The 26,767-nt window shown below is 46.9% G+C and overlaps 1 protein-coding gene across 1 annotated transcript; it reads left to right on the top strand.

Moving 5' to 3' along the window:
* The first annotated feature begins 592 nt into the window (after positions 1-592).
* On the top strand, positions 593-26,711 carry LOC110476369 (hepatocyte nuclear factor 4-beta). The gene is made up of 10 exons (XM_021541249.2): positions 593-821; positions 7,290-7,461; positions 9,322-9,416; positions 16,490-16,596; positions 17,553-17,708; positions 18,235-18,322; positions 19,085-19,237; positions 21,600-21,836; positions 22,976-23,089; positions 24,139-26,711. Exons 1-10 carry the CDS (start codon positions 707-709, stop codon positions 24,273-24,275), a joined length of 1,374 nt encoding a protein of 457 aa, XP_021396924.1. The 5' UTR covers positions 593-706; the 3' UTR covers positions 24,276-26,711.
* The last annotated feature ends 56 nt before the right edge of the window (positions 26,712-26,767 follow it).

Here is a 26,767-nt window from a genome sequence, read left to right on the forward strand (position 1 = left end):
TCCCTGGAGGGAGCTCTGGAACCCTGGGAGGAAAACACAGGTGAGAGGGATGGAGGGTGGTGGGTGGAAGTCACCTCCTCAACCTCGCCTCTGCCTATGGAGCAGGGTGAGACCATGTGTACAGCTGGAATGAAGCCTCATTTCCCCCTTCCAGCTGCAACTCAAGGTGTGAGCACTGTGGAGTCTCACGGAAATGACTCAGGTTCTCGATGCTGACCTGCCTTCGTGGTCTTCACTCGGTGGGACATTGATTTATTGTCCTTATGAGCCTCATGTGCTCTCTCCCCAAGGGCTGGTAGGCGAGCAAGGTGACAATCGATGATTGGGCATGACCACTGCTCTGCCCTGGGAGAGTGACACACGCGTGTGACGTCTCTCCTCAGCCCTTCTCAAAATGTTTGTGCAGGAGCAGCCATAAACGCGGCTGTATTGACCCGAAGATGCAATCCAAGGCGTTTGAGCCTAGGCCTTATCTACATCACCTTATCAGGAGCCAGCGAGCGAGATGCACCCCGGGAAGGGAGGGGACTGCGCCGGAGGGTTTGGCCTCGTCCCTTCTGTCCTGGCACGGGGAGGGGACTGCGGGCAGGGCTGGGTAATGATTTGTCATCGCGGGGACCGGGGTGTCTCTCTTTGCAGAGGAAACCTTGGCCGTGATTGACAGTGGGGCTGTTTCTGCCACTTCCCTCGCTGTTGTCAAGTCATAATGAAGCTTTGTCAGTCCATCATGGACATGGATATGCCAGACTATGTCGACTCCTTGGACTCCTCTTATACCATGCTGGAATTCGACAACCTCCGCGTGCTCCCCAATAACACCGGTGAGATTTTTATTCGTTTTCTCTTGAATAAGCTCCACTAATTTTGCTGCAAAGATGAACACAGAGGAAAGGCTGGTGGGAGGTATGGGGCAAAGGGTGGAAGGGGTAATATTTAAGCAGCTGACCTGTCAACCTCTGTTGCACTGTGTGTATGTTTGGGCTGAAATGCAACCTCTTTGCTTGCCGGTCCCATTTTGGGTTGTTCTTTCTGTTGGTGGGCTGAGCGTCATGCCGCGAAGAGCCCACCAGGTTTTGCAGAGGTTGGACGAGGTCTTCATGGCGTTCCCTGGGTTTGTCCTGCTGTATTGCATATGAGAGGAGTTATTACCAATATTTCTCCTTCAAATGTGTGTTTCTTTCCCGTATATGACTTCAGCTGATATTTAATCCTCGGGAAAACATGTCGTCCCAGACGGCATTTGTCCATGAATGTGTGCGCTGTTTAGGTTGGTCCTGGGAACCTGGATTGAGAAGGAATATCCAAATCACTGCTAGCTTTGTATTCCTTTTCTGGCTACCAAGATGGGCCAACAGTTTTTAGGGCACAAAGGACTTGGCTGGGAGATGGGAGTGTTTGTACGCCAAGGCTTCCGTTTGATTTGCAGGAATAAAGCGCTTTGTGTGGCATTTAATTTTTCTGCAGCCATAACTACTCTGACACAAAGTGAGCTCCATCCTGTGAAATCAACTGCTCGCTGTGTAAAAATAAAGGGCATTTTGGTCATCTTGCACGAAACCAATCGTGCAACTGAATGAGATTCCAGCCTTAGCGATCCCATTGGAGAGTTTTGACAGCCTTTTAATTTTGTTAAGAAGCTTAGTGAAATGAAGATGGGATTTTCACATTTGCTCATTAACTGGCTCATCAGAAGAAATCAGGGTTTCAATAGGGATATCACCTACAATATAAAATGATTAGACTTATTATTGTGGGGCATGGAAGGAGGTTAGGAGACAAGTGAAGTTAAAAGGCCCCGAAGGAACTTGAATTTAAAATTGCCTTCTGTAAAGTTCTGGCTGTCCCCAAATTAAGGATTTTCAGTATATATAATTTTTGTAAACTCCAGCTAGACTGGATCTTATTCTTGTAGAAAACTTTCCACCTCCCATCCTACTCCAGAAATGTCATTTTAACACAGATGTTTCTCTTTGTCACATCCCATTGAACAACAAGATATTTTTCACTTTTTGAAGCAACACAAATTTCCCCAAAATTCAATATAATTTTATAAACAAACCACCAATGCCTGTTTGGGCTCTCTGTTGATTCACGCAGATTCAACTGACAGGTTGAGTTTTTTTTCTGAACTTTATCGAACTCGGTATTGTGTTGTTTGTTTAGCTGTTAATGACTAACCAGCTCTCTCGGGAAGTAGCTGCTTTGAAATTAGCTTGTTTGTCTTGGGTAAGTGTCCTTTTCTACAGTTTGTAAAAATAATTTCAAAAAATACCTGAAATGGCCATGCATGGAAATCTAATTACCTCAGGCCCCTGAGGTAATTCAAAATCAAAGTTTCCTTGTGGCTTCAGAAATATTTAAAAATTTCTTAGAATCAAAAAACAACCTCATTTTAGGTATTTTTTTATAACTATACTGGATTTTTTTAAGATTGCTTATATGTCTCCTAATGTTCATCTGTATTTTCTCTACTAAATGATGACAGCTTTGCCCTCTATAAACATGAACAGGAAACGATGCAATATTTATTTTGATGGACTCAGCACAGTTTCTTACCTTCTGAACAATTCCAAAAGTGAAAATTGGAATATTTTCAAATAAGGTCATGCTTTCTTGAAACCAATTCTTTCCTTCTTCAGAACATTATTTCATCACAATTTTGGGTGGATTAATTTGTGGAGCACTTGCTGTGCTTAGATGTTTCTCCTTCATGAAGCTGCTACAATTCTGAGATTTGCCCAGACAACTATTTTGTATTTTCCACCTTCAAATAGCCCACAATTTGCCAATTATTTTAAGATTTATCCAAAATAAAGAATAGAACACTTTATGGAAGTGATATAAAAAATATGTAAGGTTTAAATAGAAAGAATGGCAAAATGATAGGAGCAAAAATCACTGCTAATTCTATCTTTCCTATGTGAAATATATGTTGCAACAGCAGAAATTTTCCTATTCTGTACAAATTTGTTTCCTTCACCTTGGCTGGTGAAGGGAGCCCATATTCTCAGTTTTTATGTGTGGTTAATGCCCATTCCCTCACAGTCCTGTCAGAGTTGTCTCATTTTGGTGGAGATGTGAAGCATTGCTGCAAGCAGCCCCAACTCTTCATTGGAGAGCTGGGGAGAGCTTTCTCCCAGGGTGGTGCTCACTGTCCTGCCTCACCCCTCACTCCACACTGATCCTGGGGACTCTGGCACGAGGCTGGTGGCATCTTTCCCATCCCGTTTCATCTGACCCAGTTCAGACCATGCAAAAGCCACCAGAGATGCTTTGGCAGTGATTCACCATCCCTCGAGCTTCCAGCGCCTGGAACAGCACCTTCATCATCACTCTTGTAGGATTTGGGGCCACTAAACCACAGCTATGTTTTATATCTCAAAAACTCTTCTGTTTGCTAAAAGCTGATGTAGAAAGAGGCTGACCTGCACGTGGCCAGGGTTTAAACCCCCTCCTGGCCTACATTTGTGTGTACAGGTTTCACAATTCTGGCTTTGGCAGCGAGTTTGACTCTGTGTGTTCAAGCCCTAAACCCACACTTGTGATGTCTTCACATTCTAGCCCAGCACGTGTAATTTGGGGATTTGTTAACTGCAAATTATGTGCACCAAAACTTGGATTGCCTGGTAGAGAAAAGGCACCCTGGAAAGTATAGCAAGACAATTCTCTTTTACAATGCGCATCTAGAAGAGCTGTAGCCAGTAAAAGAACTGAAAGGAAAAGCAGCACAGGGGTCAGGTATGATGAGAACATCCTCAGTGTCATTTCTTATCACTGTAAAACTGGCATTATCATCTCAGCCCTGGTTAGACAATGATTAACATACAGAGCCAGTAGGTACCAAAAAATTTGTGTGCATTTCAGTTGTGAACTTGGCTGATCCTAAATCTGGGGAAGCCACTGGGTGCTCTTAGCCTTAGGGAGCTCCCAATCTGCACACTGATTATATATAACACAAAAAATGGTCAAAACTTCAGCTATTTCTGCCTGTGAACCCTGGGGGCAGCCCCACTGAGGGGTCTGGCCACAAGCAGAGCCTCAGCTCAGCCTGGGAGCCACACAGAGTCAGGATGAGTTGTGGTCCCTTCTTGGAGAGCAAAATCAAGTGCATCTCTCCAGTGGAGATGTCAAAGGCACCGTGGCACAGCGCAGGAGCTGTTCAGGTTATCTCCTTGTGTCAGGCAGGGATGGAGCACACGAAGCAGATTTCACAGGCAGGCAGGGGATTTCACTGTGCTGCCAGGGATCCTGGCCTTCCTCTGCCTTTCCTTGCAGAGATCAGCCAGGAAAAACCCAAATATTGGTTTGAAAGCTGTGTTGAGAGAGTCTCCTGGTGCCTGTGATAATCAGCTGCGCTTTGCTCTTCTCTGAGCTAATTCTCATTTGGAGCCCATCATTAGCTGCTGACAGGATTTTGTAATTAAAAATTGTGATCATAATTAACGTGCATTCTGGATTAGGGATTTCCTTTTATTTATTAAAAATTCTGTTCACATTCATCCAATTCAGCTGAAAAGGACACGTGGCTCCCTCCCAGGGTTTGAGCTTTTAGCTGTGGAGCTGCCCTAACACAGAGCCACCCAACTCACTGGTGATTCATTTGTGCTTCCATGGACACAAATGAGGGCAAAATTTGGTTTGCTGATTTCCAAAGGCCCTCACACACACAGTGCTGATGTTTCCTCCTCCAGTAACACCTGGTTGAAGGCCAGATTATTAATTTCTTCCTCATATCAGCAAGCAGATTCTCACTTCCTACTCACATAAAAGGAAACAAAGTCTTTTCTGGTGAGTAAATGCTTTCCAGCATCAGGAATATTTTGCAGTCTGGACCTGGATGAAGGGTCTGTTGGAGACCTAAACTGTTTGACCTTGGCTTGATTCCTCTGAAGTCCAGAGAAAGCACGAGTGGAGTGAAGAGGAAATTGGCTGCCTTATCTTTATTTCAGTTGTGCAAATTTTTAGAATGGAAACCAACACAGTGCATTTGTTTATGGTCATATGCTCCTTCAAAAAATGGATGGAACCACAGGTGCCCAAATATTCTGCAGTTATCCTCTAAGGAATATTTTGTACAGTTAATTTAATACTAAGTTATTAAATAATATAAAATCAAGAATAATTGCAAATCAACCTAAATTGCCATTCAATACCTCTGACATAGATAATGCTCCCAAAGGACCCAAGTGTCGCTTCCTGACAAATGTCAGGGCTGGGAGAATCTTACACAGAATTTGGGAAGAGGCAAATCTCAATTCCTGTCGTTATGACCTGGGAATGATTTTGGTGCTGCCATTCTTTCTTGTCATGTTGCTTCCATCTTGCTGTAACCCACTTATTTATTCATCCATACAGCAGAAAGTGAACATGGACCAAAAGGGTTATTTCAGGAGGTGAGAGGAAGTCTGAACTTTGCATTAGTGAAGTCTTGGCTAAAAATATCTTAGTCTCAGCCTTAGCTAAGAAACTGTCCAGTTTTTGAAAAACTAAAGCTTTGTTGACTTTGTGTTTTTTTTTTTTTTTTTTTTGTTTGTTTTCATATTTTTGTTTGTTTGTTTTTTTTTTTTGGGGGGGGGGGTTGATTGCAATTTTCATTACACAGCAGATACCTTCACTATAATTTTTTTTACATATATTCACACACAAAAAACAACCTTCTCTCACTCTCTTTTTACATATATTCTGTGTGTGGATTACCCAGAGCTATTTTTATGCATTATGGATTAGAAAACTCTCTCTAGGCAGATCAGGTGGCAATTCCTGCCCTTTGAGTAGTTTTCTCTAAGAAACTGCTAAGCTGAGCTTTCCCCATCTCTGTTGTCAGGATGTCCCATCCCAGAGACGTGTCGGGGTGTGCCTTGTCCCAGGGACTTTTCTGAGGTCACTGGAGAACAAGATGGGCTCCCCTGGAGCACAAAACGTGCTCCCAGTGTGATAAATTCATAAAATCATCCTGCAGCCAGTGCCCGGGTCAGGCTCTGCAAACAGACGGGGAGATACAAACACCTTCAGCTTCCTTCTTTGCAAGGGTCTCCTGTCTTCTCCTTCCCCAGCCTGTGCCTCAAATTAGGAGGATTAAGAGGGCAGCAAGTCTGGTGGTTAGAGCAGAGGGAGAGGTTCCAAGGGGAGTTTTCAGCAGTGTGTACACACAGGGGCAGAGCTATTCCTGCTCCAAATGAGTGGGTGCAAATGAAGGACATGACAGAGGGCATTCATATGACCTAATTTTAGGTCTCTAATTTAGAAATCTGATCTTCCTGAACACCTCTGTTGCTTTCTAGTGGAAAGCAGTGAGCCTCTTCAGAGAGAATTTCAGAGGAGGGACCAGACTTAGAACTAAAGTGATCCCTGTGGGAGCTGCTGTCTCTGCTTTCCAGCTGCAGAGGAGCTCTCAGGAACAGTCTTTTATCTTCAGCACCTCTGTCATGGGCATGAAGAAGTTCATCCTTCCTGATTCTGCTGTTTCTTCTCTGCATTCTATTTATTCAAGTTAATGAGCTTTTTTTCCATTTTCTTCTTTGGAGACCAGCTTTGAAGCATGTTCTCCAGGTATCTCATTGAAGAGATGGCTTGGCTTGCATCCCTCAAAACCAAAAAACTCACATGCAAGTGAGGTTTCTTGATATCTCTCCAGGAAAGCAGTGATAATTGATAAATTCTCAGGAGCAGTTTGGGCTATGCAGCTTGAAATCTCTCTGATCACTCAAGTGAAGGAAAACACCGATGCCAGAAGCAAAGGAGCTGATCTTGGGAAGGGCATGACCATAAACTGAAGGATGTTGAGATGACTGAGCATGTCCAGAGGAGGCAACAAGGTGGTGAGGGGCTTGGAGCACAAGCCCTGTGAGAGACGTTTGAAGGAGCTGGGGTTGTTTAGTCTGAAGAAGAGGAGGCTTAGAGGTGACCTTATTGCTCTCCACAACTTCCTGAAGGGAGGTTGCAGACAGGTGAGGTCGATCTCTTCCACCTGCAGCACTGACAGAACAGGAGGACACAGCCTCAGCTACATCAGGGAAGGTACAGGTTGGATATTAGGAAAAAAAGTTTTCACTGAAAGAATAATAAAGTACTGGAATTGTCCTCCCAGGGAGGTGGTAAAATTACTATTTCTGGATGTGTTTAAAAAAGACTGGACGTGGCACTTGGTGCTATAGTCTGGTTGAGGTGTTGGGGCATAGGTTGGACTTGATGATCTCAGAGGTCTCTTCCAACCTCGTTATTCTGTGATTCTGTGAACCCAGAGGTTCCCATCGCAGGGAGCTCTAACTGTCCCTGTTCTCTGCCCGCAGACGCCATCGCGGCCGAGTCAGCAAACACCAACCTGCTCCCCAACGGTGTCAGCTCCCTGTGCTCCATCTGCGGGGACCGCGCCACCGGCAAGCACTACGGGGCCTCCAGCTGTGACGGCTGCAAAGGCTTCTTCAGGAGGAGCGTCCGCAAGAACCACGTCTACTCCTGCAGGTACCCAATTTCGGCAATTAGCGAACGCGATGGATGGACGTGGGAAATGATTCGGGGTGGGCAGCAGGGGGTTGTGTCTCAAATGCTGAGTTGCCACACTGTGAAGGCCACCAGGAGGACTGCAGTTTGGTTTACAAGGAGTAAACTCAGTCCTGAGTCTAAACTCAGTCCTATCTCATTTGGACGCTGAGACCTTCTGTGCCACACATTGAGTGAATTCCCCATCACTGCTTTCCCCATGGGGTAAATAGAGGGAAACTCACAGACCTGAGAATTACAGAATGAACTAGGCTGGGAAAGATCTTTGAGATCCTCCAGTCCAACCAAGAACCTGAGGTTTGACTGATGTGTAAAATACACAAATACAGACCCTGGGTGTGGAGTGACACCATGAGCTTGTCACAGCCTAGCAAGGGGAAGCCAAGGTGGCAAAGGACCAAAGCTCCAGAGATTTGATCTTTCTTGCTTTTTCTAGTAAAAAACAACAGGCATTCAAGAATCTCTCACCTCCAAAGCCCTCTCACAGATTCCCCATTATTGTTTTGAAATACAATAAATTATGTACACTGACTTATCAGTGATGATTTTATGAATATTCTGAGAAATATGTGTGGACCAGAGATGATTCACATCCACTCTGGCACACGGGTATACATTTGAGAGAGATTTTTTGCCAGGAGGAGGCTATAAATTATAAAGCTGCTATCTTGATTGACCTTAGAAAAATGATATTTATTTTAGCACAGGAAAAATTGGAAAGAAATCCCAAACCTCAATACACTTTAAGCCCTTCATCTCTAGTTGAAACCTGGAAGTTTTCTTTCTGTTCCAAAGCTTTTTCTCCTCTAAGGACATTCCAGATTTTTCCAATGTGAATCACCCTACTTGCTCCTGGTGCCCTTATCACTCCAGGATGCACCAGCCATGTCACCTGAGGTGACAGCAGTGTCCACCTACATAGTGCTCATCCCATAAACTGTGGGATTCCTGCAGGAGATGAACTCTACTACTTCTTTCTTTGAAATTTCAGCTGTCGGTCTCCTGGGAGTGGAGTTGTTGCCTCTTCCCAGGAATCCACAAATCTCTGCGATATTTGGCAGCTCAGGGAAGATCCACAGCATTGAAGCCAAGCTTGTGTGCAAGCCCTTATTTGGTGAGCTCAGCCCAGCTCGGAGCTCTGCTTATGGCAGACGTGATTTCCTCTGGAAGTCTTTGGGCTTTTGTACCTTTGGCTTTTTACCAGTCTGGGAAAATGCCTCAGCTTTTACAGCCTGATGGTCTGGGAGCAACCCACATCATCTCTTCTCTGCATGAAGAGTCCCCTTCCATTGTTTCACCCAGTGTGGGGAGAGCTGCCAAGCCTGTGTGGGCCACCCCTGGAACAGCACAAGAGTTCCTAAATCCCCACTGAGTGGAAGAAGAATTAGGAGGCCCATGGGCCTCAGCACAAGGCTGCAGACCCAAAGGGCTCGTGGCCCACACCGTGTTTTCTTCTACGCAAATCGTAGCATAGTTAACAAGTGAAATCAGACAAACCCCAGCGCCGAACACCCAAAAACTGTCTGGAAGCGGGAGATGGATCTCCTGCAAAAGCACAACTTGAGTCTCAGTCATGTTTTCATGGCCAAAACCATCCCAATCCCTGCAGGGTGGGTGGTCCCAGCTGCAAGGAGCGGCGGTGGGGAAGAGGAGAAGCTGGGCCAAGCCAAGGTTGATTCAATCCAGTTCTGGCAAACCTTGGACTCTTCTCTAAGATCATGCAGCGTGGAGCTCAGGGAGGTCTGGGGCTGTATTTGAGGCTGCTCAGGCTGAGGGGGTTGCAGATGGTTACTCCATGTTGTATTTCCCATCTCCTCCCAGGTTCAACCGACAGTGTGTGATAGACAAAGACAAGAGGAACCAGTGCAGGTACTGCAGGCTGAAGAAGTGCTTCAGAGCTGGCATGAAGAAAGAAGGTGGGTGCAAAGAGACATTTCCAGCCTTCCTGCTGCTGTCTAAGGCCCTGTTCCCCTGCAGAGCATGGTGGGGAGCAGCAGCAGCACTGGCTGGAGAGATGATGACTGTGTGCCACAGAAAGATATTTTCTGTTGCAGCTGTTTGCCATTTTATCTCAATTTCAATGAGAGCCCTGTGACAATTTTCACCCATCCTATCAGGCTGGTCTTTTAGTCCTGGGAAAGGGATGGGCTTCCTCAGGATTTATTTGGTCTCTAAGTGCTTTACAATAGCAATTTCCTCTCTCCATACCCACTGGTGTGACTCCTAATCCCACCTGTGCCAATCTCAATGAGGATCTGCCACCTCCAATCTCATAAACGCCATCAATTTGCTGCTTCAGGTGGTGTGGTTGGCTCAGCTGATGCTCACGTAGCTGCATGCAAGGACAAGGTACAGCCTGAGCACAGAGCCTGAAGGAGTGGGAGCCTCTCCTCAGTGGCCCAGGGCGCACGGGCAGAGCTCCAGGAGCAGGGTGGCTTGTGTTCCCCGTGGCTGACTCATGTACCCCAGCAGGGAACATGACTCAGAGCAAAACCCTTTGGTCATGCTGCTGGTGGCAGGGTGACTGTGGAGCCACCACCAGCACCAGCACTGAAGGGCCAATCGCATATTGGCCAACACCTTTTGTGGCACTTCCCATCGTCTGTATTGAGGAGGAGCAGAGCTGTAGGTTTGGGTGCCAGTGACCCTCGGGATGTGCCCTTTCTAAAGGAAATGCTGTCATAGTGCCTAATGCTCTGCAAGGAAAAAACCATTTCTGTCATCCTGTGCCTACATGCAGCTTCCCTGGGGAAGTCTGGGATCTACCACAGCACTTCTGGTCTCTGCTTGCCCAGTTCTGCACACTGGGAGAGCGTGGATGATCCTGTTCTTGTCCATGGAGTGCCTGACAAACTGGGGGCCCAGCCCACCCAAGGTGCAGGCTGTTGGGTGATGGTTTCACACTCTTCACCCTTTGAGCTGTTTCATACTCTTCACCCTTCATTTCTGCTGTTTCCCAACCCACTGGCAGTTAAAAGACGAGGGAGCTTGGAAGATTCTTTCCATGTCACCAAGTTCACCCAATGGGTGGAATTGTGGCCTCACTGAACCCAAGGGGAAATTTGCCGTAGATTTCTGGTAATTCATAAGATTTTACTGGTGATTAAGTGATCTTTCCCATGTTCTGACCATATGTTTTCCTGGAGAAGAAGGGTGTTTTGAAACCTTGGATAAATTGTGGATGAAGCAAAAATGCCAACTGGCTTAATTTAGGAGAAATGGAGTAAATACAGCAGGTGGAAAAACAAGTAGTGCTCAAATTAATGAAGACAAAAAATAAGCTGATTTGGTCAGTTGTAGATGGGATAAAGCCAATTGCCAATGCAGCAAACTGCACTGCTTGGAAAGGCTGAAATCTTGTTATCAGATCTATTCTTTGAGCTGAAGCATGATTTTTATTGGTTTTTATGGTAAAAGTTATAAAACATTGGCTCATGCCTCCATCACTGAGTGCAGCTTGATGGGAGATGACTCATTACAAGTTCCACATCGTCACATTCCTTGAAACATTTTATGAGTGCAGTCAGGTTGTGTGCTCAGAAAATGCTCCTGTGTTTGGCAAGGAAGCTTTTAAAGCACCTTGAGCAACTGCTGTGCAGAAATTAGCTTAGCTGACCGGAGCTCTATCCCGAGCAGATGTGCAGGACTGGGAAAGAAAACTTCTTGCACAATTGTGTGCACAAAAAGAACACAGCTATTTGCTTTTGGGTGGTTCTAGATTAATATTAAACAGTATTGCGAAGCACTAGGGAGAAGGAGAAGCCATGTCTTGGATGGAGCACTATTGGAGTGTCCAAATATTTGTACAAAATATTTTGGAGCGTGCAGGGGCTCGTGTTGGGAGGTGGTAGCAGTGCCATCCACCCTCGCTCAGTGTCCCAGCACTGGCACAACCCTTTTTCCCTGGCACATTCCTTTAGGACCAGCCCTTATAACGGCAGGCAGAGTTTCCAGGGTGTGGCAATGGCATTGTTTATCCACAGCAGAGGGGAAGGAGCTGGAAGAGATCCTTTTCCCAGGCTGGCTGTGACAATCCACCTGGGGTGGGGTCAGCGGGGCTGTGTCACCCTCGCCGTGCCCCACTGACCCACTGCTCAGTCTCTGTGTGCTCAACCTCAGAGAACTTGCTGTTCCCTGGCAGAACTAACTGATAAACGGGAATTTGGGATCCAGAGGGACTGTTCTTTTGGTTTTATTTCCCCAGTCTTCATGTGTTGCAAGATGTGATGTGACACGTTTGGATATTTCTTTCTTTATCGCTCTCTTTTTTTTTTTTTTTTTTTTTTTTTTGGAAACTTTTCTAGTGGATAGGAAATTACAAGCCTGGTAGAAGAGAAATATCTCCCTAAAGAAAAAGCCATATAATACAAATACCTGAGCTACATAGTGACCAGATCTGGCTGGGGCTGTAGGATTTAGACTGTGTCAGGGGAGGTTTAGGTTGAATCTTAGGGAAAGGTTCTTCCCCCAGAGGGCTGTGGGGCACTGAACAGGCTCCCTACAGGTAATTGAGAAAATTACCTGTAGGAACTTTGGATTGCCTTGTTTGTATGGGTGAATTTGATCCTACTTTCAGGAAGAACCGAGACTGCCCTCCCCAAGAGGCTTGTGAACTGAGATGGGGCCCAGGTTCCATCAGCACTAACAAGAGCAGGGACAGGACAAAACCTGAGTCTTGTGGAAAGTCCAGTTCCCAGATTTCCTAGAAAATAACTCACTCAGAATCACTCCTATCCAAACTGCATTTTTGGTATCAATAATTCACTTTAATAACAGCCATTAAAGTTAGGATAAGGGGAGAGGGTAAGCCTTGCCTGAAGAAAAACCCTCTTATGTCCTAAACACGTCTGTGACCAGGATCTAAGATCTTTACAGGAGACTCACTCCTTTATTCTTGTGTTGGGGTTAAGGCTGGGGATGTGCCAGAGGGTGGGCTGGATGTTTTGGGGATTTTCTGGCTTTTCCCCCTGAGTTTCTCTGCTGGCTCAGAAGGTTCGATTTCTATTGTCTTGCACAATGCTACCAGACTGGTTTTTGGCCACTGCAGCATCAGTGGCTGAGTAGAACACCAGGTACTTGAACACCCTAAGAAAACAGTGGGATTCTATTTTTAGCATCTCCCTGAGATCATGTTTAACCTGGGATAAATCAGCAGGGTGTGATTTCTCAAGTGAGCCAGGTCACCTCCTCACATGGAGCTGAGAAAAAAACCTGGAAGCCTTTGGAAAGGCCAGCACTGCACTGTCAGGATTCAGCTTGCTGGTGGGAAAAAATAAAATGAGAGGTTAATATTTAACCTCTCATCCCCTTCAAAGTAATTTATGAATGTGAATGAACTTCTTTAGTTTTATGAAGAAGAAAAAGAATTGTTATATCACTTACTTCTGCAACAGTAAGGGGGAGGGAGTGTTTGAGGGAGGGTTTGAGGCTTTTCTTTACTGTTGTGAAATTGGACAGGTTTATAGGACAGTTTTATTAGTGCTTCACAGGGCCTCTATCTAGTTTCATACCTTTTGTTTACACATTTCTTGTGCCAGCTTTCAGAATGCTGGGACTGCAGTTTATTGCAAAGAAGGATGGAAAAGATAAAGGATCTTCTCTACCTTCAGCAGTCATAAATCAGCCCACAAGCTCATGAAAGGATTAAATGTACGTGTACCATTGGGATTTATTTGCAAATAAAACACACCACACCTATAAAATCCAAGGTAGCTCAGGAAAAAAAAGATTATTTGTGGATATAAATTAATCAGGCAGCAGGAGGAGTAAATCTGTCGGTGAAGACAGAAACACTGTGAGCACTGGTGAGTGCACCACGCAGGGCCCTCCCTCCTCCTGCTCCCTTATGCCATTAATCACTACATTTCCAGCCCCACCAGCATTAAGTGAGGCTGGTTTTAGTGGAATAATGATGGAAAGAGTATTCTTGTGTAGGCAAAGCTGGCACCTGTGCAGTTGCTGTGGGAAGTTTGCTGCTCTCCCTCATTTTCTGCACTCCCTGAAGGTTCCCCATCCCAGGCTCTGGCCCTGCGTGGCAAGGAGCAAGGACAAACAGTTTGGGAAGCAGGGGCTTGTTGCAGTGCCACAAACCCTGCTTGCCCAGAGCCCGAGGCACAGTGTCCAGCCTTGCTCTGAGTGACAAAACCCTTCCGAGGGCTCCCTGCGTCACACGGAGGAGATGTTTGTTTTCCCATCCTCTTCCCACAGCCAGGACATGCTGTAGCCAGGGACAAATCCCTGGAGGGAGACACCAGCATCGTTCTGCCCTCTCTCCCCTTTCCCTGTGGGAAAACCCAGCCTGGGGCCACGCTGTCCCTGGCCAGCTCCATCCTGGGGGCTGACGAGTGCTGACATCCCTTCCTGCAGGGCTGGGTGGCTCTTGGTGGTGTTTTCTGGCTTTGGGAATGTGCAGAGAGGGGGAAAAAAAAATAAAAGGTGGCAAAGATTTTGCCAGGCACTTCTAGAAATAGCAGCCCTTGGGAGACAGAGGGATCCAGCAGTGGGTTTTTAGTCCTTCCTGCAGGTTTTATTGACGGCAAAGCCAAGATCACACCTGAGCCCAGCACCCCCAGGGCCAGCACGTCCCCTGAGCACTCCCACTGCCTCACCAGGAGTAACCTGTCCCTTCCCTCCCTTTCACAAGCACAATAAATAGAGCAATATAATCACTGCGCAGTAATAGATTAATTTTTGTGGCAGGTGAAACATTAACTCCCCTTTGTATCTAATTCCATCACATCTTGGGTGCTTTCAGTGATAACACCCAAATCACCTTGAGAAAGTCACTCTGTACCATCCACTTACACTGGGAGATTGAGCTTATCAGAGCATGAGGGAAGCACAGAAATATGTGCCATAAAAACACTACGGGGAAAAACAGGCTGAGGCTTCTCAAAGGAGCCTGTCATAGTGACCAGGTCTGCCTGGGATTGTAGGATTTACATAAAATCAGATGTGTGACTCGATTGGAAGGGCAAAACTTTCCTTTTTCTTGTCAGTATGTAGAGAGGCCCATTCTGAGAGCACAAATCAGAAGCTTGGACAGTGATGACACAGATGGAGTCAGGCTTGTTTTTCCTGAGTGCTGGATGCTGCCACTCACCTTTCTGGTGGACCAGTAAAACTCATGAAGTGCCAAGATTATGGCTCCTGTAAGCACCTTCACCTCCAGGCTGACCCTCTCCTCATGCACAGGGCAACTTAAGCTGCTGGCTGAGGAGGGCTAGCAAAACCTCCCAAAAGCTGTGTTGTTTTTTTCTCTAAACTGATGAAAAATTGCCTCTCTGTAGAGGCTGAAAATGCTCCAGGGATGTGTTTGTGTGTGGCACCTTTCAGAAATGGATGCAGCCCCTCGCAGGCAGGGCTGGCTCTGAGCTGCAGGGTCAGATCCCCACAAGCTGACCCTGACTGACAGCAAGGCTGAGCCCCAGATCTTGGAAAACAAACCCTGCCCTCCTGTCGATAAGGGGAGGCATTGATTTTTGTCACTGGGGCTTGTTTTCTGCCCTTTCACTTTGTTGGCCCCTCATCAGAGGCAGGTTAGACAAACAGAACAGCGGATGGACACGAGCTGGCAGAAAGAAAAACCTTCCCCCAAATTGTGCAAAGCAGGGCTCACGTTTTTCCTTTGTATGGATTGCCAGGAATGGGTCCTGATGCTCTAAAACAACACCCAGCAGCGAGGCAGAGACTCAGAAGAATGATGGCAAAATAACTCTGCTGATTCTGCAGAAAGGGGAAAAATTTGCTGGAAAAATCTTCTCCAGTGGCCACTTTTGAGACAAACCCACAGTGTTCTGCACCCAAGGGGTTAAGGCACAGAGTGAGTTGTGCTTTGGCAGCTCTGTTTGAGTCACTCCCCCAAAATAAAGCGAAAGGAGTCTGGGATTGCTTCGTGAAGGAGGAGGGATGTGCTGCACTATCACCACATGCTAAATCTTCCTGCTCCCTCTGCTTCAGGGACAGGATAAGTGCCTTTCTGAGCTGTTTGTAGCCAAGATCTGCCAGCTGCCAGGACAGCACCGAGTGTGTTCAGGCTCCTTCCCCCAGCCCAGAGCTGCTGGACAGAGGCAGGAGGGCTTGGGAGATAAACCAGCACTGAAACCAGGTTGGGTTAAATTGAAATTCTCCTTTTTTCTCTGCTGCTGTTTCACTCAGTGGCTGCAGTGGAGGTGAGTCAGCTCGCAGAGATTGTTGCAAAAATAAGTGCTGAAGTGCAATCCATGCCTACTGTTCCCCGTGCAGGGCTGATGGGGCATGAGGCTGGATGTGGTTCCTGCTTCAGGGGGAAGGATGGTTTAAAGGGTGCGATTGGCCTCAAAAATCAGTGAGTTTTTTCCAATTCACCATGGCATGTCCAGCAAAGGGTCTGGGCTGAATTCACTCTGCTGCGGACCCTGCAGTGTGTCCAAGGTCTGTGGTGTTGCTGGTTTTACCAGGTCAGGACACACAACTATTGGGATTTTCTCACTGGCACAACATTTGGGATTTTCTCACTCACACAATATTGGGATTTTCTCCCTGGCACAACCCCTGAGATTTTCTCACTGACACAACCATTGGAAGTGTCTCATTGGCACAACCCCTGGGATTTTCTCACTGACACCACTACTGGGATTTTCTCCTTAACACAACCATTGGGATTTTCTCACTCACACAAGTATTGGGATTTTTTCACTCACACAACCATTGGGATTTTCTCCTGGCACAAGTATTGTGATTTTCTCACTGACACCACTATTGGGATTTTCTCACTGGCACAAGCACTGGGAGTGTCTCATTGGCACAACATTTGGAAGTGTCTCATTGGCACAACCACTGGGATTTTCTCATTCACACAATATTGGGATTTTCTCCCTGGCACAACCATTGGGATTTTCTTACTGGCACGAGCACTGGGAGTTTCTCACTGACACAAGCAATGGGATTTTCTCCCTGGCACAGCCTTTGGGAGATTCTCACTGACACCAGCACCTCTCTCTCCTTCCAGCCGTGCAGAACGAGCGGGACAGGATCAGCATCCGCAGGAGCAGCTACGAGGACAATGGCTCTCTCTCCATCAACATCCTCACTCAGGCTGAGGCCATGGCACAGCAGGTAGGACACGTGGGGACAGCCCCTCCAAACGGGGCTGTGGCCCTCAGCAATTCCAGCCCGCTAAACCAACCAGCTCTGGATGTTTTTTCTGTTCCTCCACAAACTCACAGGGAAGAAAATGCAAAATATTCAAAAGCAGGCAGGAAAACATACATTATCAGGGCAATACATCCTACAGGGAGCAGATGGACCTTTGGTGGGAGATAGAAAACTGGAATTCCAAGGGCTGAGGGATGTAGCAGAGCCCAGGTCCCCTCCTCCCCCAGCCTAAATTGTTGCTGCACCCCTAAAATCTCACTGCATTCACACAGAATTTTATCCTTCCTTTAGGGAAGGAGAGCTACACTCTCTGTCTTGCTCTGAACATAATATTCCAGTCATGGTTGATTGTATCTTTCCACATACCTTCTTTATCAGGGCAGGAAAAATAATGTGAGTAAATCCACTGGGCTTCAGCTGATGCTGATTGCTTTTTTATTTCATGCTCCACCATTAATTTCACCCTGAGAGTCCTTTAAATTCTAATGCAAATACCCTTTCCCCACTGAAACACACGGTCCAGATGTTGCACATTTCATGCAGCAATGAGCCCGCTTCCTTTTCAAAAATTGTTGGTTTTAACCCTCGCCCTGCCACGCAAGGGATCAAAAAAAGGGAGTTTTGTGTCCCCGACAGCAATGTGGGGGAGAAAAGCTGGATGCATTTCATGCATTTGCTGGCTGGAGGGATTGGTGAGAAGCTAAAACACCGTGCTGCTGGCTGCTGCTAGGAATGGGAGCATTGATTTTGTCCTGGAGAGCAGGGAAGGAGGCTGAGGAGGGCTGGGTGTGTGCTGGGACTGAGCACCACCTCGTGGAAGCTGCTCCGAGTCGGGCACAGCTGAGCACAGAGTGCCCAACCCCAACGGGGACATCTCAGGGCTCTGATGGGATCAGTCTGATGGGTTTCTCTTCCAGTATTTATCCCTGAGCCCCGTGCACAGCACAGACATTGCCATGAAGAAGATTGCCACCATCAACGACGTGTGTGAATCCATGAAACAGCAGCTGCTGGTGCTGGTGGAGTGGGCAAAATACATCCCAGCCTTTTGTGAGCTCCCCCTCGACGACCAGGTACAGCCCAATGGCCCTTCCTGGTAAATCCAGTGCCTCTGAAGGGAATTCCCAGCTGGGCCTCTCACGGGAGAATTTGGCATTAACAGATCACCCTATGCAGAGCTACAAACAGCAGGAGAGAAAGAGGGACCAGTTAAAAATAACTGCATTACCTCAAGTCCCTCAAAATATAGATTTGGTCAGTCTAACCTGCAAAAGAGCCAGTCAAAAAAATTCTGATGTGTCAGACTGCTGAAGTTCTGAATCACAAGGCAGTTCTGATTTTGCCTTTACTGGAATCTGATTATTTCCTAAGAACTCAAATTACTCAAGCCCCTCTTTGCTCTTTCAGTTAAAACAGCGTTTGCCACGAATGTAGCACTTCTCAAATTGAGCATACACTGATATTTTCTAGCCCTGAACAGAACTTTATCTGTAGATCTGCCAGACCTAAGCAAACACCAAATGGGGACAGCAACAGCTCAGCACTCCATTCTCTGCTTTTCCAATGGAATCTTATTTCTTTCTCCTGTGCCACCTCCAGGTTGCCTTGCTCAGAGCCCACGCAGGGGAACATCTGCTCCTCGGGGTAGCCAAGAGGTCCATACCATACACTGATTTCCTGCTATTAGGTAAAGTAGTGAAACACACTCCTGCTTTTATAATTCACCCCTCCCAAGTAATTCCCAAACGTTCTGCATCCCTGAAACCCCCTCTGCACTCTTGGGTTGCACATCTGGGTGGAGACACCGTGCTGGAGTAAAAAGGAACCAGTAAATTATCTGGGATTTTTTAAACTGTTCCCTCACTGCTTTGGAATTGTGGATGAGAAAGCGCCAGTATTGAAATGGCATCTCAAACTAGGTTGTCTTGGTTTTGTACCTGAAATTGCCAAGGCCCAGGCAATGAGGTATTTGGGTATAGATACTTGGAAACTTTGCAGAAATGTCTATTAAAAATTACAGTGCAAATAGTTTCTTTTTCATGTAGCTCACTGCCATCATAGATGGGATTGTTTTTGGAAAAATGAGAATACCGACCCTAAAATCTTCACATTAAAGGAAAGAGAGAGGGATAACATTGTGTGAGAAAAGACAACCAAAAATAAAGATTCAGCCCTGCTTACAAACAGGTGCTCGGTGTAAGACAGGGCAAAGCAGAGCAGAACACGGAGCAGGCTGTGTGCAGTGTGGGTGCCCTGAGGTGCAGCTGAGGTAAATAAGGAGCAGGGGATGAGATCTGGGGCTTGCTTCTCCCTCGTGGAGCAGATTAAAAAGCTGCAGACTGGAAATTGCTGCAAATGGCACTGGGACTATCAGGCAAGCCTCCTTTGGGAGCTGCTGGATGAGACCAGAGCTAGAGCCAGAACCTGATGGGGAATTCCTCATTCCCAGGGAACGATTTCATCATCCCAATGCACTGCCCAGAACTGGAAATCGCTCGTGTGGCCACCAGGATCTTGGACGAGTTGGTGAAGCCCCTGCGGGACATCCAGATCGACGACAACGAGTACGCCTGCCTGAAAGCCATCATCTTCTTCGACCCAGGTGAGATTCCCTCTGACTGCCAAGCACAGCACTTGGGGGCTCTCCAAAATCCAGGAAAACCCCTTGGAAGCGGCTCTACATCTCAGCCTGCCCGTGCTGTAGTGAGCAAATTCGGGAGTGAGGTTTTAAGGCAGAAGTGACCTATTCCTGAGTGTTCCACACTGTTTAGCGAGTGTGAGCTCCAGCCAGGCTGATGTGCAAGGTTCTGCAGGCCCTGGAGGAGTTTGGCTGCTGCAGGAGCTTGGCTTTGGGAAAGCCCATCAGCCTGAAATGCAGGAGATGATCATTCAGGACATACATGCATACATTAATAATGTAAAAGCAGAGAGAGGCAAACAAGCAGCAATGTGGAGTGTCCGTAAGAGTCCAGAGAGCCCCATCAGAAACCACAGAGAGCTGGGCAGCTCAGAGTGCCCAGAAATAGCAGGGATCTGCTAATGGGTCTTGCTGGAAGCCAGCAGCAACCCAGGGCAGGGCTGATCCACAGGATGGGAAACAGGGAAACACAGAAAAAAGTTTGTTTTGAAGCTTTGCTGTGTTTATTCCAGGAGCACAGGGGGTTCTGCCTCAGCCCAGGTTCCAGTGGGTATCTCCCTGGAGATGGGAGAACAATCCCAAGTCCAGATAACACCCTTTTGTCTTTTAGCATGAAGAAATCAGAATATAATTCATTGATTATTGGGGTTTTTTACTGTATTCACTGATTCAAAATCAAGAACTGTGAGTTTCAGGAACATGGTGAACTTTGGCTCACCAAAGCCTGCTGTGAACAGAGGAGGGGTGCTTTCATCAAGTTGATTTTGACAAATTACCTCCTGAGCTGATCAGTGTCTCCCTGCAGCTCTAGCTCAATGTGACAATGAGGTGCTGAGGTTTCAGCTGGAAGGAGGAGGTGTGAAGTGAAGTTCATCCATGCTGAGGAGCAGGAATGTCCTCAGAGCTTGGTGCTGACACACAATCATTTGTTAACCACTTTATCTAATCTCTTGGCACTATGTTCCCGAAAATGCGGTGCCTGTGGATTCTTTGCAGACAGTGAAGGAAACGGTGCAGTGATCCAGAAATCTCAGGTTTTGATAGCAGCAAAGACAGGAGTAGGAGGCTGTAAATGCCAGCACTTCACCCCACCCAGGGACAAATTTATTTGCTTAAGCAAAGCTGGACCAGTGGTCCTTGAAAAAAAGGATTAACCACAGGTCAAAGACAGGAGAGCAAGACAAGAACCTGATGCTGCAGCGAGTGTAATCACAACACACAGGCACTAAAACTCCTTGCATTTAGTGGTGGCAGCTGTGACTCAAAGTTTTCAGGGGAATATTCCAGGCTGTTTCCTTGGAAGGATAAATATTTTAACTTCTAAATTTTTCCCCTTCACTGATGGCAGTAGGCAGACACATGCATGTGAAGCAAGCTCCTATTTTCTTACAGTTTCCCTTCAAAGTCTCCTCAAAATACTGTTTCTCCTCCAATTACTGTTTTCCCTCCAGTTCCCCTCACTGTTCCATGTGAAGCAATGGCAGCCCAGCCTGCCAGCTGATCTTGTCAGAGCATCACTGCCATCTCACCCTTTTCCCTGCACATAGCCTGCCTGTGGGAAATGATCCTCACTTCCAAAAGTTTAGAAAGGTTTATTGAAACCTTATCAAAAATACAACAGAAGACTGAATTGAGAAAATATTATGGTGTTGGGAGTAGAGGATTTTTCCCACCACGTGCTCATCCACACAGTGGAGGTTTTGGCTTTTAACTGTCACCCTGATTCTTAAGATTTTCTAAAGCCTTCTGAGTTTACATTCTTTTGGAGAACTTTCCCACACGATTTCTGTAAACAACATATTGTTTACATTCTTTTATGGGGGTGGAGAAACTTAATGTACTGGTGGTTTGTCCAATGTCTTTGAAGAGGTGGCCCATTCACTCTCCAATCCACTGTCACCTTTGGGAAAGTATAAAAGTCGGAGTCAGATAATAAACTTCCTTCTTTACCTTGCAAATAGCAAGTGGCTCATGTTGTGCTTTCACGTGTCCTATAGTGACATTTTAACCCTTTAGTTCCTGACAAAGTTCTGTCCATTGACTTCTTCTTTGTTGTCCAGTGGTGATCATTTCCTTAAATCTTTTTCAGAGGTCAGCTGTTGATGTGGTAATGAGGTGAACCTCCCAAATATCCCAAACCCATAATAACAACACAAAGGGGGTAAAAAAACCAACTATAAATCTATAAAACTTCTCTTAACATATATACAGGATATACTTATTAATTGTGCGAGTCAACCATCGCATTACTCACCTCTCACACTGCCTGACAAGCCCAAATCTGCCTGCTCAGGCCACCAATTAACTCCATCTCCCCCTCTGGCAGACTGCAAGGGGCTGAGCGAGGCGGGCAAGGTGAAGAACATGCGCTTCCAGGTGCAGGTGAACCTGGAGGATTACATCAACGACCGCCAGTACGACTCGCGCGGCCGCTTCAGCGACATCCTGCTGCTGCTGCCGCCCCTGCAGAGCATCACCTGGCAGATGATCGAGCAGGTGCAGTTTGTGAAGCTCTTCGGCGTGGCCAGGATCGACAGCTTGCTGCAGGAGATGCTGCTGGGAGGTAACGGAGCCCTCCCGGGGAGGGCAGCCAGGCTGGGTGGTGTCAAAGATGTTGGAGGGGTTTGGGTGAGGGTTTGTGTCTGCTGGGGGGGATGGAGGGAAAGGGTTGGGTGTGCTCAGCCTGGAGAAAAAGAGACTCAGGGGTGATCTTATCACTCTCTACAACTCCTGAAAGGTGGCTGTGCTCAGGTGGGGTTGGGAACTTTCTCCAGGAACTGACAGAACCAGAGCACACAGCTTCGAGCTGCATCAAGGGAAATATAGGTTGGATATCAGGAAAAAGTTTTTTACAGAAAGGTGATAAAGTTCTGGAATGGCTGCCTGGGGAGGTGGTGCAGTCCCCATCCCTGGGTGTGTTTAACAAAGCCTGGATGTGGCACTGGGTGCCAGGGTTGAGTTCAGGTGTTGGGGCTGGGTTGGACTCAATCTTTAAGGTCTCTTCCAACCCAGTGATTCCATGAATTCTGTGAGGAACGGAAGGAAAGAGTTTTAAGCTGAAAGAGAAAAGGTTTAGGTGGGATGTTAAGAAAAAATTGTTCTCTGTGAGCATGGGGAGGCCCTGGCACAGGTGCCCAGAGCAGCTGTGGCTATCCCTGGCAGTGCCCAAGGCCAGGCTGGGTGGGATTTGGAGAAACCTGGGACAGTGGGTTGGAATGAGATGAGCTCTAAGATCCCTTCCAGCCAAAACCATTTGATGAATTGTAGCTTGAAAGATCCTTCTCACTCCAGTCCAATCCCAGAGCCATTCTTTCCAGCCTAGCTCTGGAAATCTGAGATTCACAGCAAAGCACCCACTCTGTGCTGTGGCACTTAACTTAGGCCTCTGACCTAACTGAGGCAATTTAAGGAAGACACCACATCTTTTGTTGGAGATGTGTAAAAGCTATAACTTTATGGGAAACCTGGAGAAGAGCAGCACCCCGGGCAGGAGAGAGCAGCTGGAGAGCTGCTGGAAGCCCAGACATCCCAGGGGGTGTTCCTACACAGCCAGAGGCTGAGAGCAGGGGAAGGAAGCAAAGATGAGCCACCAATTTTTACCCACAGAGCTCTTCCACATCCTCTGGATGGAAAAGATTTAGCCCAGAGCATCTTGTCAGGAACTGTGCAAGGAATGATGTCTCTTCTCAATCCCTCTTGCAGGAACCTCTGCTGATCTCCAGTACCAGTCAGCACCTCCCAACCTCAACCTGGAGCAGCTGCCAGGACACGTCCTGCAAAGCAACATGACCTCTGTGATCCACACTGCTCCAGACCGTATGTCCCCCTTTTTATGTTATTTACAGCCCATTTTTACATTATTTACATCATTAGTGCCAGCACAGCCAAGGAATTGGGCAGCAGACACAGCTCAGAAAAAAAAAAAAGTTTATTTATTTATTTAAAATGTTATTTATTGTAAAAAGTTTATTTATTAAAAAAATATATGTTCTTTAAGTTTATTGAAGTAAATGTAAGTTTAGTTAAGTTCTTTAAGTTTATTTGTATGAGTTTAAGTGTTACACTGGAATCAGAGCTCACAGCCCCCCTGGCTGACTCCTTCCCATGATTCCAAAGAAAAGTTAGGATTTTTAATGGTAGAATGACCCAGGGGGGTTTGGAGATGTTATTGAAACAACACAAGACTGGAAAGAAAGGGCGAGAAATCAAGACTGAGTGTTTCTGTGGATTTGGCAGCACTGGGAGGATGCCACAGTAGAGGACAGATGGTTCTTTATGGCAGGAGTTCCCTGTGGTTGCTGCCAAACAACAGCACCTGAATACGAGACCATCTTCAATCACCCTGGGCACTGCTGGGGTATGGGTTAAGGCATTTATCCCCTGTAGGACCATGCTGTGGAAAAGGAAAGTGGAACAGGAGGGGGAATTTAACACCCACTGCCATGTAATCACCATGTCCTGCACTCACAGTCTCCCTCCCTCTGCCAGTTACAATCATTTACCTTCCATAGTTTATTTTGCTGTTTCTCAGCTATATAAATGTTGGCATCTTGTATTTTAAGTGGCTTTTATTTAGCTTTTAAGCCCCTTTCCAGCAAAGGAGATTAGAGAAATGCTGTGCTCTGTAGATGAGGTACAGTGGGGCTGCAGGCTGTCTGACAAGGAGATGAAGGATTGAAAAGCACTTGGGGGACATTCCTAAGAAGAACTGGTCCATGTCTGCCAGTCCGCCCTGTGCCTCCTCACAAACCAGGAAAGGAGGATGTGCCAGGATCCTCCTTCTCCTGGGCTGGTAGGATGGTTTGCTGATTTCTATGGAACAGCATCCAAGTCCACATTAATTCTGTTTCTTTTCTCTCCCACAGCCTCTCCTGAGACATCCCTTCCATCTCCTTCTGCCAGCACAGGCAGTGAAGATTATAAGCTAGGCTCTAGCGCAGGGCCCAGCACTGTAGTGCAGCTGCTGCCTCAGCCAGTGATGCCCAAGCAGGAGATTTTATAGGGAGGAGGAAGGAGGAGCTGGGAGCAGTGTGGGATCCGTGCTGACAGTGAACCCGGCCCTTTCTCTTTGCAGAGGCCAAGCCCAGCACGCCCCTGCCTGCGGCCGCCGCTCCCACCCTTCCCCACCCGTGAGCCCAGGGACAGGGGCAGCAGCAGAGGAGCCTCGCCACGGAATCCCCACCAGCAGCACCCCCATGGCACAAGGATTGGGGTTGGTGCCCTCCTCAGCAGGGCCAGGAGCAGTTTGTGATCTTTGTGATCTTTGCTCGGTGCCAGCGCGACCCTCGCGGAGCCCGCGGCCGCTCCCTCCATCAGTCCCAGAGCCTGGCACAGCCCCTGGAAACCCTTCATGCCCATGGCGTGGCCTGAATTGGGATGAAAAGCTCTGTTCCCGGCACAAATCTAATCAACTGCACTCCCGTTTCTCCTGTTAAGCTTTAGGAAAAATATCATCATCGTGCTTGAAGGCCTTATTCCACCCACAGGGCCTTGTCCCAACAGGGCAGCCAGCACTTAATGCTGTCCAGTTCTCTTTTATGAACAGAAATGCCAACATTTGCTATTTTCCATAATTTCCAGTCTATCCAGAGTCCATTTGTGAGCCAGTGGGTGGACTCTGCCTTGTGAGCACATCTAACACCAGACAGCAGCAAAGATCTCTGCCTCTCACCACGGCTGCTACTCTGGTCGATCCTCAAATCAAGGCTGACTTATCCCAAACCCTGCTTGTTATCTCCTGCAAACATTTTTGGAAGAAGCAAGTGCCCCAAAATACCTTTTTCCAGTACACAGATGTGATTTTTCTGTAGTTTTGTGTTTCTTTCTAATGTCTGCAACGTGGCTCTAAATTAGCCAGGAAAAGGAACAGGCAAGTCTGTGAGCCACGTTTTAAAAAAAAAGGGTTTCTATTTAAAACAAGGTGCTTCTGTCTTAATGTAAAATTTAATCAGCACTTAAACAACAAAATAAATCAGCCCAGTGATGACTACACAGCTTCAAGAGTTCCCAAAGTGCTGTTGTTTGTGCTATGGAGTTGATTTGAATGAATGAGACCTTATTAAAAAGCAAATTATCAAATTTCCACAAAACCTAAGCTCATTTGTGCACCAACCTCTACCAAACAGCCACTGAGAGATCAGGAGAGGCCGTCCTGAGCACTGGGACACGACAGAGAATTCCTGGTTCTGACCCTCTGCACAAATTCCCAACCCACCCCTCCCTGCTGATGGCAAAGCCGAGCTGGTGGAGCCCAGAGGGGTTTGGGGAGCACCTGGAGCTGCTCAGCTGGAGGAAACAACCCCAGCACTGAGAGGGAATTGGGAACAGCAGCAGGGGAATTTCAGCTGCTCACCTGGAGGAAACAACCCCAGCACTGAGAGGGAATTGGGAACAGCAGCAGGGGAATTTCAGCTGCTCACCTGGAGAAAACACAAACCCAGCCACTGAGAGGGAATTGGGAACAGCAGCAGGGGAATTTCAGCTGCTCACCTGGAGGAAACAACCCCAGCACTGAGAGGGAATTGGGAACAGCAGCAGGGGAATTTCAGCTGCTCACCTGGAGGAAACAACCCCAGCACTGAGAGGGAACCTGGGAACAGCAGCAGGGGAATTTCAGCTGCTCACCTGGAGGAAACAACCCCAGCACTGAGACGGAATTGGGAACAGCAGCAGGAGAATTTCAGCTGCTCACCTGGAAGAAACAACCCCAGCCACTGAGAGGGAATTGGGAACAGCAGCAGAGCTTCCAGCAGCAGGGGAATTTCAGCATTGCCATTCTGCAGCACCACAAAGCCATCAGAGAGCAGCTCGAGTTTCACCTGGATCAGAATGTTTTCTTCTTCTCCTGCCTCTGGTGAATCTGAGCTGACATTTTCTGCTGATAACCCTGATTTGAAACAGCTCAATCTGGAAAGCAGGTTCCACTGCAGGCATTCCTGCTGCATGACAGATGCAACTGTTGTGAGCCAGCACTGCTTCCAGTGCCTCCAGCAGCTCCATTCCATTCCTCTTCCAGACATTAAATGTGCATTTATACTCATTAATGGTAAGAAAATAAATCTATAGGGGAAATAAATTCCATATTCTCGTATTTCATCCGGACAGTCTGCCTTTTTTCTTGAATTCAAAACCAAGTTTCCAAGGTTCTCCACTGATTTCTCCAATACAGATATCTATTTTTCATTAAAAAGAATCACCTCTGGCTGCAAAGCCTGGCTTCTGCTGGATACTGATGGAATTCACAAACTAAGAAGAAAATAAAGTTGTCCATGCACCAGTGAATATCAGACTTAGCCCCCTGTGTTCAGTTGGTCTGATGAAGGTTTGCAGCAAGAATAATTTACTGTATAAAGGCCCAAAATGGAGAGTTTTGCTGTGAATCTTTCTGGCTTCCCTATCTCAAACCCCACCCTAAATTAAACCAATATTCTTATGCAAACACACCTTGTAAGTGACTATTTTATTGCAATCATGGTTTTGTTAACAAGAGGTTCA

This window comes from Lonchura striata, chromosome 13 (genome assembly GCF_046129695.1).
Source record: "Lonchura striata isolate bLonStr1 chromosome 13, bLonStr1.mat, whole genome shotgun sequence".
Lineage (NCBI taxonomy): Eukaryota > Metazoa > Chordata > Aves > Passeriformes > Estrildidae > Lonchura > Lonchura striata.

Excerpts from the sequence above, each read along its gene's own strand:
- LOC110476369 (XM_021541249.2), top strand. The coding sequence starts at position 707 with ATGAAGCTTTGTCAGTCCATCATGGACATGGATATGCCAGACTATGTC. Across the intron at positions 9,417-16,489 it reads AGCTGGCATGAAGAAAGAAG|CCGTGCAGAACGAGCGGGAC; the intron begins GTGGGTGCAAAG and ends CTCTCCTTCCAG. Across the intron at positions 21,837-22,975 it reads GCAGGAGATGCTGCTGGGAG|GAACCTCTGCTGATCTCCAG; the intron begins GTAACGGAGCCC and ends TCCCTCTTGCAG.